The sequence below is a fragment of the Nycticebus coucang genome, chromosome 11 (genome assembly GCF_027406575.1).
Source record: "Nycticebus coucang isolate mNycCou1 chromosome 11, mNycCou1.pri, whole genome shotgun sequence".
In the NCBI taxonomy this organism is placed as follows: Eukaryota; Metazoa; Chordata; class Mammalia; order Primates; family Lorisidae; genus Nycticebus; species Nycticebus coucang.
The window spans coordinates 52885800-52900681 of record NC_069790.1 but is presented as its reverse complement, the minus strand read 5'-3'; the positions used below and the strand labels follow the sequence as shown (position 1 = coordinate 52900681).

General features: G+C 37.7%; 1 protein-coding gene across 1 annotated transcript in view; it reads right to left on the bottom strand.

The window, feature by feature from the left end:
- The window catches only part of COL28A1 (collagen type XXVIII alpha 1 chain), a 209926-nt gene that overhangs the window by 116415 nt on the left and 78629 nt on the right, over positions 1-14882 (bottom strand). The window contains exons 14-15 of the mRNA XM_053553638.1: positions 13982-14050; positions 10509-10577 (exon numbers count right to left, since the gene is read on the bottom strand). Of these exons, the coding sequence (XP_053409613.1) occupies positions 10509-10577; positions 13982-14050 (138 nt within the window). The remainder of the gene's footprint in view (positions 1-10508; positions 10578-13981; positions 14051-14882) is intronic.

Genomic DNA, 14882 nt, shown 5'->3' with positions numbered 1-14882 from the left:
TCACCCTGATACCAAAACCAGGAAAAGACCCAAACAAAAAGGAGAATTTCAGACCAATCTCACTCATGAACATAGACGCAAAAATTCTCAACAAAATCCTAGCCAATAGATTACAGCTTATCATCAAAAAAGTCATTCATCATGATCAAGTAGGCTTCATCCCAGGGATGCAAGGCTGGTTTAACATACGCAAGTCTATAAACGTTATCCACCATATTAACAGAGGCAAAAATAAAGATCACATGATCCTCTCAATAGATGCAGAAAAACCATTTGATAAAATCCAGCATCCTTTTCTAATTAGAACTCTGAAGAGTATAGGCATAGGTGGCACATTTCTAAAACTGATTGAAGCTATCTATGACAAACCCACAGCCAATATTTTACTGAATGGAGTAAAACTGAAAGCTTTTCCTCTTAGAACTGGAACCAGACAAGGTTGTCCTCTGTCACCTTTACTATTCAACGTAGTGCTGGAAGTTCTAGCCAATACAATTAGGCAAGACAAGGAAATAAAGGGAATCCAAATGGGAGCAGAGGAGGTCAAACTCTCCCTCTTTGCTGACGACATGATCTTATACTTAGAGAACCCCAAAGACTCAACCACAAGATTCCTAGAAGTCATCAAAAAATACAGTAATGTTTCAGGATATAAAATCAATGTCCACAAGTCAGTAGCCTTTGTGTACACCAATAACAGTCAAGATGAGAAGCTAATTAAGGACACAACTCCCTTCACCATAGTCTCAAAGAAAATCAAATACCTAGGAATATACCTAACGAAGGAGGTGAAGGACCTGTATAAAGAAAACTATGAAATCCTCAGAAAGGAAATAGCAGAGGATATTAACAAATGGAAGAACATACCATGCTCATGGATGGGAAGAATCAACATTGTTAAAATGTCCATACTTCCCAAAGCAATCTACCTATTCAATGCCATTCCTATCAAAATACCAACATCATACTTTCAAGATTTGGAAAAAATGATTCTGCGTTTTGTATGGAACTGGAAAAAACCCCGTATAGCTAAGGCAGTTCTCTGTAATAAAAATAAAGCTGGGGGCATCAGCATACCAGATTTTAGTCTGTACTACAAAGCCATAGTGCTCAAGACAGCATGGTACTGGCACAAAAACAGAGACATAGACACTTGGAATCGAATGGAAAACCAAGAAATGAAACTAACATCTTACAACCACCTAATCTTTGATAAACCAAACAAGAACATACCTTGGGGGAAAGACTCCCTATTCAATAAATGGTGTTGGGAGAACTGGATGTCTACATGTAAAAGACTGAAACTGGACCCACACCTTTCCCCACTCACAAAAATTGATTCAAGATGGATAAAGGACTTAAACTTAAGGCATGAAACAATAAAAACCCTCCAAGAAAGCATAGGAAAAACACTGGAAGATATTGGCCTGGGGAAAGACTTCATGAAGAAGACTGCCATGGCAATTGCAACAACAACAAAAATAAACAAATGGGACTTTATTAAACTGAAAAGCTTCTGTACAGCTAAGGAGACAATAACCAAAGCAAAGAGACAATCTACACAATGGGAAAGGATATTTGCATATTTTCATTCAGACAAAAGCTTAATAACTAGGATCTATAGAGAACTCAAATTAATCCACATGAAAAAAGCCAACAATCCCTTATATCAATGGGCAAGAGACATGAATAGAACTTTCTCTAAAGACGACAGACGAATGGCTAACAAACACATGAAAAAATGTTCATCATCTCTATATATTAGAGAAATGCAAATCAAAACAACCCTGAGATATCATCTAACCCCAGTGAGAATGGCCCACATCACAAAATCTCAAAACTGCAGATGCTGGCGTGGATGTGGAGAGAAGGGAACACTTTTACACTGCTGGTGGGACTGCAAACTAGTACAACCTTTCTGGAAGGAAGTATGGAGAATCCTCAAAGCACTCAAGCTAGACCTCCCATTTGATCCTGCAATCCCATTACTGGGCATCTACCCAGAAGGAAAGAAATCCTTTTATCATAAGGACACTTGTACTAGACTGTTTATTGCAGCTCAATTTACAGTCGCCAAAATGTGGAAACAGCCTAAATGCCCACCAACCCAGGAATGGATTAACAAGCTGTGGTATATGTATACCATGGAATACTATTCAGCCATTAAAAAAAATGGAGACTTTACATCCTTCGTATTAACCTGGATGGACGTGGAAGATATTATTCTTAGTAAAGCATCACAAGAATGGAGAAGCATGAATCCTATGTACTCAATTTTGATATGAGGACAATTAATGACAATTATGGTTATGGGGGGGAAACAGAAAGAGGGAAGGAGGGAGGTGGGTGGGGCCTTGGTGTGTGTCACACTTTATGGGGGCAAGACATGATTGCAAGAGGGACTTTACCTAACAATTGCAAACAGTGTAACCTGGCTTATTGTACCCTCAATGAATCCCCAACAATAAAAAAAAAAAAAAAGAACTGCTCTCAGGTGAATACAACAAAATGAAAGAATCCCACCTTCTCCTTCTGCGAAATTGAGAAAACAAAGTGAGAGCTATCAGTGAAAAGAACAGTATCATTCATTCATTCTTTGTGTCTTCATACAAATGTTCTGTTGAGTATGCAGTATGAGTCAAGAACTGTTCCAAACACTGGAGAAATGACAGTGACCAAATCAACTCAAAACTGCTGCACTCAACAGAGCCTACATTTTACTAGGGAAACAGAAGCTAATAAACAAGGCAGATAGATAAAGATTAATCCAGGAAGGAGAGAGGCAGTGACCACTTTGAGTTAGATGGCCAAGCATGACCTCACTGATGAGAAGGGAGGAGCCAGCCAGAAACCTGGAGGAAAAGTATTCTAGGCAGAGCAAAGAGCCAGTGCAAGGATGATCAGCTTATGTGTTGCAGAACAGCAAGGAGACAGTGCAGGGCAGCCATGACCATGAGCATGAATGGCAGATGATGGAGGCAGAGGAGTATGGCAGCAAGGTCAGGCAAAGAATCAGCAGAGCCTTTGAGGCTATTGTGAGGACTTTTCTCTGTGTGAGATGAGAAGCCACTGGGTAGAAAAGGAAGAGATCTTCCTTTTTCAGGCTCAATTTGAAGCTATGTTGAGAACAGACTAAAGGAAAATGTACATGAGAGATGATGGGGGCATGAGTCGGGGTGTTGGTAGCAGAGTGAGTGGGCAGTACTCAGAGCCTGGGTGTATTTTGAAGGTAGAGCCAAGAGGATTTGCTGGATTGAGAGGACTCTAAGATGTCTCCAAGGCCCTTGGAAGAATAGAGTTGTCACTTACCAAGGAGAAGAATGAGAGAGAGGCAAAACTGGGGCTGGGAGGTTGATATCAGGAGCTCAAGTTTGAACATGTTAAGCTTGAGATACCTAATATGGACATCTAAATGGAGATAGCAAGTACTAAGGAGAGATCTGGGCTAGTTGGGAGCCCTCAGACTATAGACGGTGTTTAAATCCATGAATGAGTGACTTTGCCAAGTAGGTAGAAAAAAAGGCAAGGGTCCAAGGATAGAGCCTTTTAAGCACCCTGTTTAGAGGTCAGAGAGATTAAGAATCCATAGCAGCAGAGACTGAGAAGGAACAGTCAAGGAGACCAAGGGAAGAGAGGGCTTCAGAAAGGTGAGGGATCCGTCTGTCAAATGCTATCTATTAGTCAAGGAAGTTGACAACTGAGAATGGACTTCATTGGATTGGGCAATGTGGTTAAGATGCTTATGGTAAAAGTGTTCCCTTCTCTCCACATCCACGCCAGCATCTGCAGTTTTGAGATTTTGTGATGTGGGCCATTCTCACTGGGGTTAGATGATATCTCAGGGTTGTTTTGATTTGCATTTCTCTAATATATAGAGATGATGAACATTTTTTCATGTGTTTGTTAGCCATTCGTCTGTCGTCTTTAGAGAAAGTTCTATTCATGTCTCTTGCCCATTGATATATGGGATTGTTGGCTTTTTTCATGTGGATTAATTTGAGTTCTCTATAGATCCTAGTTATCAAGCTTTTGTCTGATTGAAAATATGCAAATATCCTTTCCCATTGTGTAGGTTGTCTCTTTGCTTTGGTTATTGTCTCCTTAGCTGTACAGAAGCTTTTCAGTTTAATGAAGTCCCATTTGTTTATTTTTGTTGTTGTTGCAATTGCCATGGCAGTCTTCTTCATGAAGTCTTTCCCCAGGCCAATATCTTCCAGTGTTTTTCCTATGCTTTCTTGGAGGATTTTTATTGTTTCTTGCCTTAAGTTTAAGTCCTCTATCCATCTTGAATCAATTTTTGTGAGTGGGGAAAAGTGTGGGTCTAGTTTCAGTCTTTTACATGTAGACATCCAGTTCTCCCAACACCATTTATTGAATAGGGAGTCTTTCCCCCAAGGTAAGTTCTTGTTTGGTTTATCAAAGATTAGGTGGTTGTAAAATGTTAGTTTCATTTCTTGGTTTTCAATTTGATTCCAAGTGTCTATGTCTCTGTTTTTGTGCCAGTACCATGCTGTCTTGAGCACTATGGCTTTGTAGTACAGACTAAAATCTGGTACGCTGATGCCCCCAGCTTTATTTTTGTTACAGAGAACTGCCTTAGCTATACGGGGTTTTTTCCGGTTCCATACAAAACGCAGAATCATTTTTTCCAAATCTTGAAAGTACGATGTTGTATTTTGATAGGAATGGCATTGAATAGGTAGATTGCTTTGGGAAGTATAGACATTTTAACACTGCTGGTGGGACTGCAAACTAGTACAACCTTTCTGGAAGGAAGTATGGAGAAACCTCAAAGCACTCAAGCTAGACCTCCCATTTGATCCTGTAATCCCATTACTGGGCATCTACCCAGAAGGAAAGAAATCCTTTTATCATAAGGACACTTGTACTAGACTGTTTATTGCAGCTCAATTTACAATCGCCAAAATGTGGAAACAGCCTAAATGCCCACCAACCCAGGAATGGATTAACAAGCTGTGGTATATGTATATCATGGAATACTATTCAGCCATTAAAAAAAATGGAGACTTTACATCCTTCGTATTAACCTGGATGGACGTGGAAGACATTATTCTTAGTAAAGCATCACAAGAATGGAGAAGCATGAATCCTATGTACTCAATTTTGATATGAGGACAATGAATGACAATTATGGTTACGGGGGGGGAAACAGAAAGAGGGAAGGAGGGAGGTGGGCGGGGCCTTGGTGTGTGTCACACTTTATGGGGGCAAGACATGATTGCAAGAGGGACTTTACCTAACAATTGCAATCAGTGTAACCTGGCTTATTGTACCCTCAATGAATCCCCAACAATAAAAAAACAAAAAAAAAAAAGATGCTCATGGTAATGGCAATTGTATTTGGATTACATGAGGATCATTAAGCTTATTCTTAAACAGTTCAATAGCAAATATTTTCGGCTTCAGGGCCATAACAACATCTCTCGCATAATTGATCAATGCTGCTTTGGTAGTGCAAAATTAGCCATAAAAGTAGCACTTTTTCTAGGATAAGTTCATAAACATAATTGTCAGATCTCATAGGACAAGGGCTATGATGGCCATTCCACACAAAGAGTTCCAAAATTGCTCTGGAGGCACTAGGTGCTGGTGTTGGTGCATAGCTTCCCAATGGAAGTACCTTGAAGGTGACCATAGTGATACTCAGCAATAAGGTATGTAGCACTTTCACTAGGATGAATTAGCAAACTAAATTTTTCAACCTCATATGTGATAATGTAAAGTATTTTCTTTACAAGAGCTCCAGGTATAAAAATATAAGTTCCATGTCACAATACCATCTGAAAAAAATGTATTTACTGAACTCATGAAACAATGGTTCTGTTGTACTCAGTTCTTACTGCTCCAAAGGAACAAAGAATATCTTACTTGTTTGCCGGGAGCCAAAACATCTCACAAAAATGCCCCTTGCTGGGCAGCGCCTGTGGCTCAAGGAGTAGGGCGCTGGTCCCATATGCTGGAGGTGGCAGGTTCAAACCTAGCCCCGGCCAAAAACCAAAAAAAAAAAAAAAAATGCCCCTTGCTATCTTGATTTTAAAAGCAAACTATTCTCAGGAATTCAACCGTAAACAGCAACGGTACTTTCCCCTTGCGTATCTCCTCAAAAATGGATCCTTCTCCTAGTAATTTTCCAGAAACTAGTCCCCTCCCCGCCCTGCTAGGAATAGCCCTTAGTTACTTCCTCGTTTAAATGCTTATAAGTCCAGCTGAAAAATAAACTCGACGGAGCTTGATCAGACTCTTGACTTGCTCTCATTCTTTCGTGTCTCTTGTCCCCTCATTCGACTGACCCCTTTGTTTCCCAGGTCCCCGTTGAATTCCCCGCAGGCCAGGGCACTTGTTTTTTTGGAGTATTTTAGAGCTGCAGTTACAACCAGAGCTGAAACATGTGAACCAAGAATTATATTAAATCCAAAATTTATATAACTTACTATTTATCATTATCTCTATTTAAATATACATAACCAGAAGAGACAACTACCAGTAAATAAGAACAATAAGTCATTCAGATTAAAACCTAACACTTGAAATAATCATGAAAATCAATTGTTCTTCTAATATGATATATGATATAATAACATGCCTAAAGGTTGACATATAAATGACTTCTGGTTGATATGAGGCATTTGTTTTGGGCATAGTTCTCATACCCCCTTCCCTTCAGGCAGCTTCATTTCCCCTGCTCGTTAGGACCTTATCAGTCTTCAGTAGTTTCTATCACTAGCCTGACTCCCATTTCTAACCTGGTATAATTCGCAGCTATTGTAAAGACAATAAATAACTAGTGAGAAAAGCAAACCTGAAGCCGGAGCTGACCTGACCCTGGCAGGTGGGTAGGATGTGGTGCTGAACATAAACAGTTTTAGAGATCATTGACACCAGATAAGGCTCTGTTATGACTGTGATGGACCAAGAAGGATGCGAGACCACTTCATAATCATATCTGAGTACAGACAAAAGCAACAAACATTGTCCAAACCCTACAAAATAGTCAAACATTCTCCTCTATTGGCTAAAGTAAGTGACTGCTACTTCTTTACCAATTATTACTCAGCCAGGGGCAAATTTTACAGAACAAATCCTTTTATTTTATTAATACATTTTTGTTCATCTTTTATATTTTTAGCTTCTAAAATGAGCATATTTAAGATACCAAAAAATAAAATAAGTTTCAACAAAATAATCCTCCCAGACTGACCAGTACAACTGGAACATTAGTAAGCCCTAAGTGCTAAATTGATGGCTGCTCCAAGTGTGATTTATTTCTAACTTTTCCCACTACCAAAGGAGGCTGGCTGGTGAGAGTGTACAGGGGTCGAGTATGCCAGTCTGTTATCAGCTTTTGACAGTGGCGCACTGTGTTCGTGTATGAAATGGAATTTGTAAATAGTTGCACAACTCAACAGCATTTATCAATTCTGTCTGCTTAGCAGCCTGTAATGTCAAAGAAGCCCAAGAGAGCACCAAAGGAAGAAAACAAATGTTTTAATGAGGATTGGGAATTGCAATATTATCTTCTTTCTGCTAAAGATAAGATGATTTGATTGCTTTGGGATACTGCAATATCAACATTAAAGAAAGTTGATACTTATCAGCATATAACACTAATAAAACCACAACTATTTTAAATTAGAGAGAGCAGTATGAAAGGTTGCATTGTAGAAATTAAAAGATGAAAAGCAAAAGCAAAGAAAATTCTTTCAGGCGGGAAATAAGACCTGAAAACAATGCCACTGAAGCGTCTCAGAATGTAGCTTATATACTTGGGGAGAGATATAAAGTGATGTAAAAATTGTGAAATGATGCATTTTTGAAGTTGCAGGATGCTTAGACCTCAATAACATTTCAAGAACAAACAACTGCCTTTTTCAAGGAAAGAGTGATCACCAGCATGAATTATCCTTCAATTTAACAGAACAACTTCATGCAATACTTCAAAAGGAAAATATATATTATTCAATCACTTTGGATGAACCAACTGATACTGCTGACTCTGCACAGGTTTTATACTTCATTCAGGTCATAAACCGAAGATTCTCTTTGCTATGAAGAATTACTCACTTTGGGCACTCTTGCAAACAGAACACAGGGAATAGATATCTTCAACGACTTTCAAGATGAATGTCATGAAGTTGGACCGAATTTGGTAAATTTAGTGAGCATATGTACAGACAGCACACCTTCCATGACAGGAAAACATGAAGGGGTTATTGCACAGATTTAAAAAATATATATATTAACAGATCCAGTTGCTCATTTCTTTTCATCGTATCTTGCATCATCAAAATTTCTGTGCTAAAGCTACTATTTTAAGTGACACTTTGTAACAAGTTATGAGTATGATAACTATATTTGGGCAAATGCAACATGGCATCGGCATCATCAGTTACATAACACACTGAAATTGAACAATGGGGTAGGTATTCACCATGGATTTGTCCCATCGTTCTAAAGTGCATTGGCTATCTCAAAATTTTATTTCTGTGAGAACAGATAAATTTTATGAGGAACAGAATCGGCAATGTGAATTATTGAAATAAGATTTCTATACGAATGCAGCATTTCTGTGTGATACCATGTCAAATCAAAACAACCTGAATATTTCTTTGGAAGGTAAAACTAAAGACTATATATGATATATCATAAAAAAAAATTCAAGCATTTCAAAAAAAGCTGTCTTTTTTCAAAGCACTTCTTTAAGAGGAAATTTTGAGTGAACATTTTCCTCAGTTACCAAAGGTCATTGATAAGCAGGATGATAGGTGGGAATCATTTGAAGAATATGCAGCTGTTATAGAACTATTAATTGGAGACACAATGATAGTTTCACTGACTTTGAGAATCATGATATCATATTCAAATTAGCATTTCAGCTGCACTTCATTGACATCACCAGGGTACCCAGAGAACTTCAGATGGAATGGATTGAGATCTCAGTAGATGATATTTTAAACTCATTCTTTGATGCTAAGAAAGATCCAGTTGAAATACGAAAAAATGCAGTAGAATATCCACACTTTCAGCAAAACACCCGAAACATGCTTACTTACTTATTGCTGCAAATCTACACTCTCCTACCAAATGCTAATCAAGATGCCCTTAAGGTCACAAATGACTGATACCCATCTAGAGGATCAATTAAAGTATGGACCTCCATGCTACAACTGAATATTCAAGTACTTTTCAACAAAAAGTCAATACAATGTTACTTAACTTTAAAATTAACATAGTTTTCATTTTTTGAAGTTATTAAGTACATAGTAGTTAGATTTTTACAAAATAATATACATTTTAAGTGTATCTAAATGAAGTTTCTTGAATGCAGCCTTTTTGATTACAGTTAAATTAATGCAGCCTTCTAACTTGAAAAGGATCCTCACCCCGACTCAGCCTGACTCATTTTTTCCCCAACTTCTAGATGAGATTCCTTAAAATACTCAAGAGTCGCCTGTAGTCCCAGCTACTCGGGAGGCTGAGGCAAGAGAATCGCTTAAGCCCAGGAGTTGGAGGTTGCTGTGAGCTGTGTGAGGCCACGGCACTCTACCGAGGGCCATAAAGTGAGACTCTGTCTCTACAAAAAAAAAAAAAAAAAAAAAAAAATACTCAAGAGTATCTCAGCTTCCTGCTAGCAACTAATCCAGACCCAACCCTTGCTTTCTTGAACACTCCCCTAAATCACCCAATACAAGCTCAAATTCTATGAAAAATCTTATCTTTCATACTCTTCCCAAGTCACTGTAGGTTCCCTGTGGTATGTGGTCTTCATCCCTGCAGTGAATCAGTACCCCTTTGTTCAACTATAGAGAGAATCCTCTTGGTATCTGCTAGAAGGCATCAACACTGGTTTCCTTAAGTGAGTTCTCTTCTTAGGCACTTAACCACTAAGGCAGTGGTTCTCAACATTCTTAATGCTGCGACCTTTTAACACAGTTTCTCAAGTTGTGGTGACCCCCAACCATAAAATTATTTTCATTGCTACTTCATTGCTACTTATGGTTGGGGGTCACCACAACATGAGGAACTGTATTAAAGGGTCATGGCATTAGGAAGGTTGAGAACCACTGTTGTAAGGTAATATGTTTGAGTTAGAGCTAAGGATGGATATGCATTTCTGGACCAGGGTCAAGTCTATATATTTTTAACAGTTATTTTCTTTACTAAGAAGATGTGTCTTTTAATAATGTCTGGCTTCAAAGTTGCTTTGCTCATTGTAGAAGTCCCTGGATATCAGAATCCAAGTAAGTGAAATATCTCCATAAATGTAAATGATGGATTTTCTCAGATCATACTAGGTAATTCATCCTACATAGCAACATACCTTTATTTAATAGATTTATAGTCAGCTGGATGCCTGTGTGGCACTGTTATGTGTATAGTTCAAAAATGTACATACATAAAAATAACAACAGAAATAATTTTATTGGCATTGTTTCTATTATATATCATATATATATAGATATATATATATATATATATATATATAGTACCTTGTCCCCTTTGATTGACAGGCCTTGTAATCCCTGTGGGCCAATTGGTCCTTCAGAACCTTTTTCACCCTGAAAGTATGTGAGAAGAATATCAGTGACTAACAAAAATAAGGATTTTAAAAGAGCTTACACAATAACTACTATGAATCATGCTTTAAACTGATTTTTTAAATCAAGCATCAAAGTCACCTCTCACAGCAAATGGGTCATTCTAACTGACTCTAAGATTTGCATCTTGTAAAAAAAAAAATTAGTCATAACATTTAAGCAAGAGTCTGTCCAAGCAGAACGTATGGGTAATATTACTGATGTTAAAAAAACAGCTCAATTTACATTCTAAACAGAAATATTTGAAAATGAGATACCTAATCAATTACATAGTACGATTAGCTGCATCAGGACTCCTTTCACTTATTATTATTGCTGAAACTGGATCCATCAAGAAAGTTTACTTGCTAAACTTTTTTTACTCATCCATAAAGAAAGTTTACTTGCTATGATTGGATTACTGATTAAACGTTTTGTATCCAAATTTATAAAATTCATTGAAAACTTAGGTTTAAAAGAATTCATAGGTAGACCAGGTGCGATGGCACATGCCTGTAACCCTAGCACTCCAGGAGGCCAAGCTAGTGGATGGCTTGAGATCAGCCTGAGCAAGAGTAGACCTCATCTCTAAAAAAATAGCCAGGCGTTGTGGTGGGAACCCTTAGTCCCAGCTACTTGGGAGGTTAAGGCAAGAGGATCATGTGAGCCCAAAACTTTGAGGTTGCTGTGAGCTATGAGGCCATGGCACTCTACTAGGAGCAAGAAAGTGAGACTCTGTCTCAAAAAACAACAACAACAACAAAAAATTCATAAGTAAATCTTCTTGGATATACTTCTGTAGTCACATGACCTCTATAACTAGCTCTGGTTTTAATATCAACAAAATCATAACACTTGATGCATTTTTGTGAAAAATAAACCATGCAATCAATCAGAAATGGTATTCATTTAATAAATTTATTTAGAACCAAGAGTGAAATCAAGTAACATTTGCAAATTAGCCACAAGTAGCACGTATAGAAAACATACATTGGTATGAATGGTTGGGGAATAAAATATTCTGACTAATAGGTTCTTCTGATCTTTACCACAGAATATAATTGCACATGCTTGACCCTAAACAAACACAAAACATGATGTGTTCTCTCTTTGATGAGCTAGAGGTCAATGCAGCGCTCTTAGTTTACTATTATTATTATAAGTTATATTAACATATTACATATAATGTTATATATCATTATACTATATGATATTTTATACAATAATTATAATATAATTATACTATTAGTAGTAGTATTATAAGAGTATATCATTATACATGTATCATACTTTATATAATATGTAAAGGTATGTTGAACCTGTCACTATTCCTCTTAGTGGTTTACATGTTCAATTCTTATTTGTTTCTTTATTTTCAAAAAAAAAACAGATTATAAACAGAAATAATTTTGGCTATTTGAATTTTCCAGATTGTTTGGGCTGTACATAAAGAAAAATTTATTATATGACCAAAAAATTTCAAAAATAATGTATTATAAAGTTTTCCATGGTACAATGCCAAATTGCTAACCTCTGTCTTCTGATAGTGATACTTTGGTTAATTGAAGACATTTGTATTAGTAATTTCTTTATCCAACATACTATTTTCATTATTATTATCATTATTATCACAAATTAAAATGCGTTAGTTAATAGGGCCTTTTTTATTATTTTTTTTTTATTTATTATTTTTTTTTGTAGAGACAGAGTCTCACCTTATTGCCCTTGGTAGATTGCTATGGCATAACACAGCTCACAGCAACCTCCAACTCCTGGGCTTAGGTGATTCTCCTGCCTCAGCCTCCCAAGTAGCTAGGACTACAGGCGCCTACCACAATGCCCAGCTATTTTTTTGTTGCAGTTTGGCTGGGGCCGGGTTTGAACCCACCACCCTTGGTATATGGGTCCGGCGCCCTACCCGCTGCGCCACAGGCGCCACCCTATCATTATTATTTTTTAATCAGAGTGTCACTCTGTAGAGCACTATGGTCTCACAGCTCACAGCAACCTTAAACTCTTGGGCTTGGGCTTGGGCTTGGGCTTGGACTTTGGCAATGCCCTTGCCTCAGCCTCCCAAGTAGCTGGAACTATAGGCATATGCCACTATGCCTGGCTATTTTTTCTACTTTTAGTAGAGACAGGGGCCTCACTCAGGCTGGTCTCGAACTCCTGAGTTCAGGCAATCCACCCACCTCAGCCTCCCAGAGTGCTAGGATTATAGGATTATAGGACCTCTTAAAATTTAACCCAGCAGTCACTCACAACTTAGTGTGAACCTTTTGTTTTAATTGCTTTTTCTCTAGTTGAGATTAGGTTTCTGATAAGTAATTGAACACTGACCATGGTGGAAGAAACTAAGAATGAGATGCACTTATAAAGCTTTTCATACTGAAAAGGTCAGATGTTAGTGACGTGATGGAGTAACTGGTGTGGGGGTGCTTAGAAAGCAGCGTGTGGTTCTCTGAGAAATATGTGTGTGAACACATATGTATGTGAAGGAAAAGGTTTAAAAATTAATCAAGAAGGACTCCAAAATATATCTTTATTTACTCTGAACTATTTTTAATGCTTCCTGAGTATTTTGGGAAAACATTTCCTATGTTGCCTTTGACAGTTGTGCCATAGGTTGTGGGTAACTGCCTAGATTAGGAGACAATGTCCCATTGGCCAAATGGAGCTCACTGTCTGTTTTTTGTAAATACAGTTTTACTGGAACAACTACACTCATTCACTTATACATCGTTTATGGCTGTTTTCAAGCCACAACAGCAAAGTTAAGTAGTTGCAACTGATACCATATGGCTCGCAAAGCCCAGAATATTTTCCATCTGGATCTCTAAAGAAAAATTTGCCAACCCCTGGTATGGAAGAACTTGAGCTCCAAGAATTACATGTGGGAAGCAGTAAGAAAAGTTAAATTCTCAACTGCCAGTAAAAAGTAGGTCTTTCATAACATTTTGTTCCTTGTGGTAAAATGTTCTTTCTTATTATATTGATGGCACTACTATTACAGTTTGGTTTCTTATCTGTGTTTCACAAAGGGGTTTGCTGTGAGCAAAGCATTGTCAGAGCTCTACTCAATGACAACTTCTGGGCACAAAGACAGCACGCTTATCACTGTGGCTTTAATGGCTACAAACCACTTTAAGAGATTTTTCTAATTTCATATGTAGTAATTGCTTGAAGTGGAAGCCTATTATAATTGCAAATTTCAGTGTCCTTTCACATTGGGAGAGATTTACATATTCCTTCATTGCACAGGATGAAGAGGGTCAGGAAAATACGTGATTTCTCATATGTGTCATTGCCTAGGACACATTTTTAAAACTTGTAACTCACAACCATGTAAAGCAAAGCACTTTTTCCTAGTACAGAAGATATATTACCTTTGGTCCTGGAAATCCTTCTCCAGGTAAGCCCCTCTCTCCTGGTGCTCCCTCAGTACCACGGGGACCCTGGTTAGGATAGAAGGAAATGAGAAGTAGAAAGAGAGAAAGAAAGAACAGTAGGAGGAGGGATGAAAAGGAGAAGAGTGGAAGAAAGAGAATGGTTATATTTCAGTTCACATGGATCCAAAAATAGATGTTTCGATCTGTACTGAGTGTGTAAAGACTTTTTTCTTTATTTTCTTTTATCTTTTGGGGCTTTTTTTTTACTTTTTATTTCCTAAATGATACAGTATAACAATAATTTCCATAGCATTCACATTGTATGAGACGTTATAAGTAAACTAGAGATGATTTAAAATATACGGAAGGACATGCATAGCTTATAAGCAAATATGCCAAGGTACCAGGGGTCCTCAAACTGCGGCCCTCAGGCCACATGAGGCGGTGTGATTGTATTTGTTTCCATTTTGTTTTTGTACTTCAAAATAAGATGTGTGCAGTGTGCATAGGAATTTGTTCATAGTTGTTTTTTTTTAAACTATAGTCTGGCTGGCCCTCCAGCGTTCTGAGGGACCGTGAACTAGCCCCCTGTTTAAAAAGTTTGAGGACCCCTGATAGCACATCTATGGATTTGGGTATCCAGGAAGGTCCAGGTTCTGAGAGATGACTGTTGTACTATTTAAATCTCACCAAAGGGAAAATCCTTCTAGTAAGCTACCTACTGACCAGAAGATTTACAAAGATGTGAGGAATAGTATTCCATAATATTCAATACTCATTCCATTTGATTGGCATAAGATGTTCATTCGAGTGTTCTCAAATTAAAGGGAAATGGAAATTAAGTGATGCTTCAGAATGAGGATTAGGAAATAAATTCTATAAGGGAAGACTAAAAATC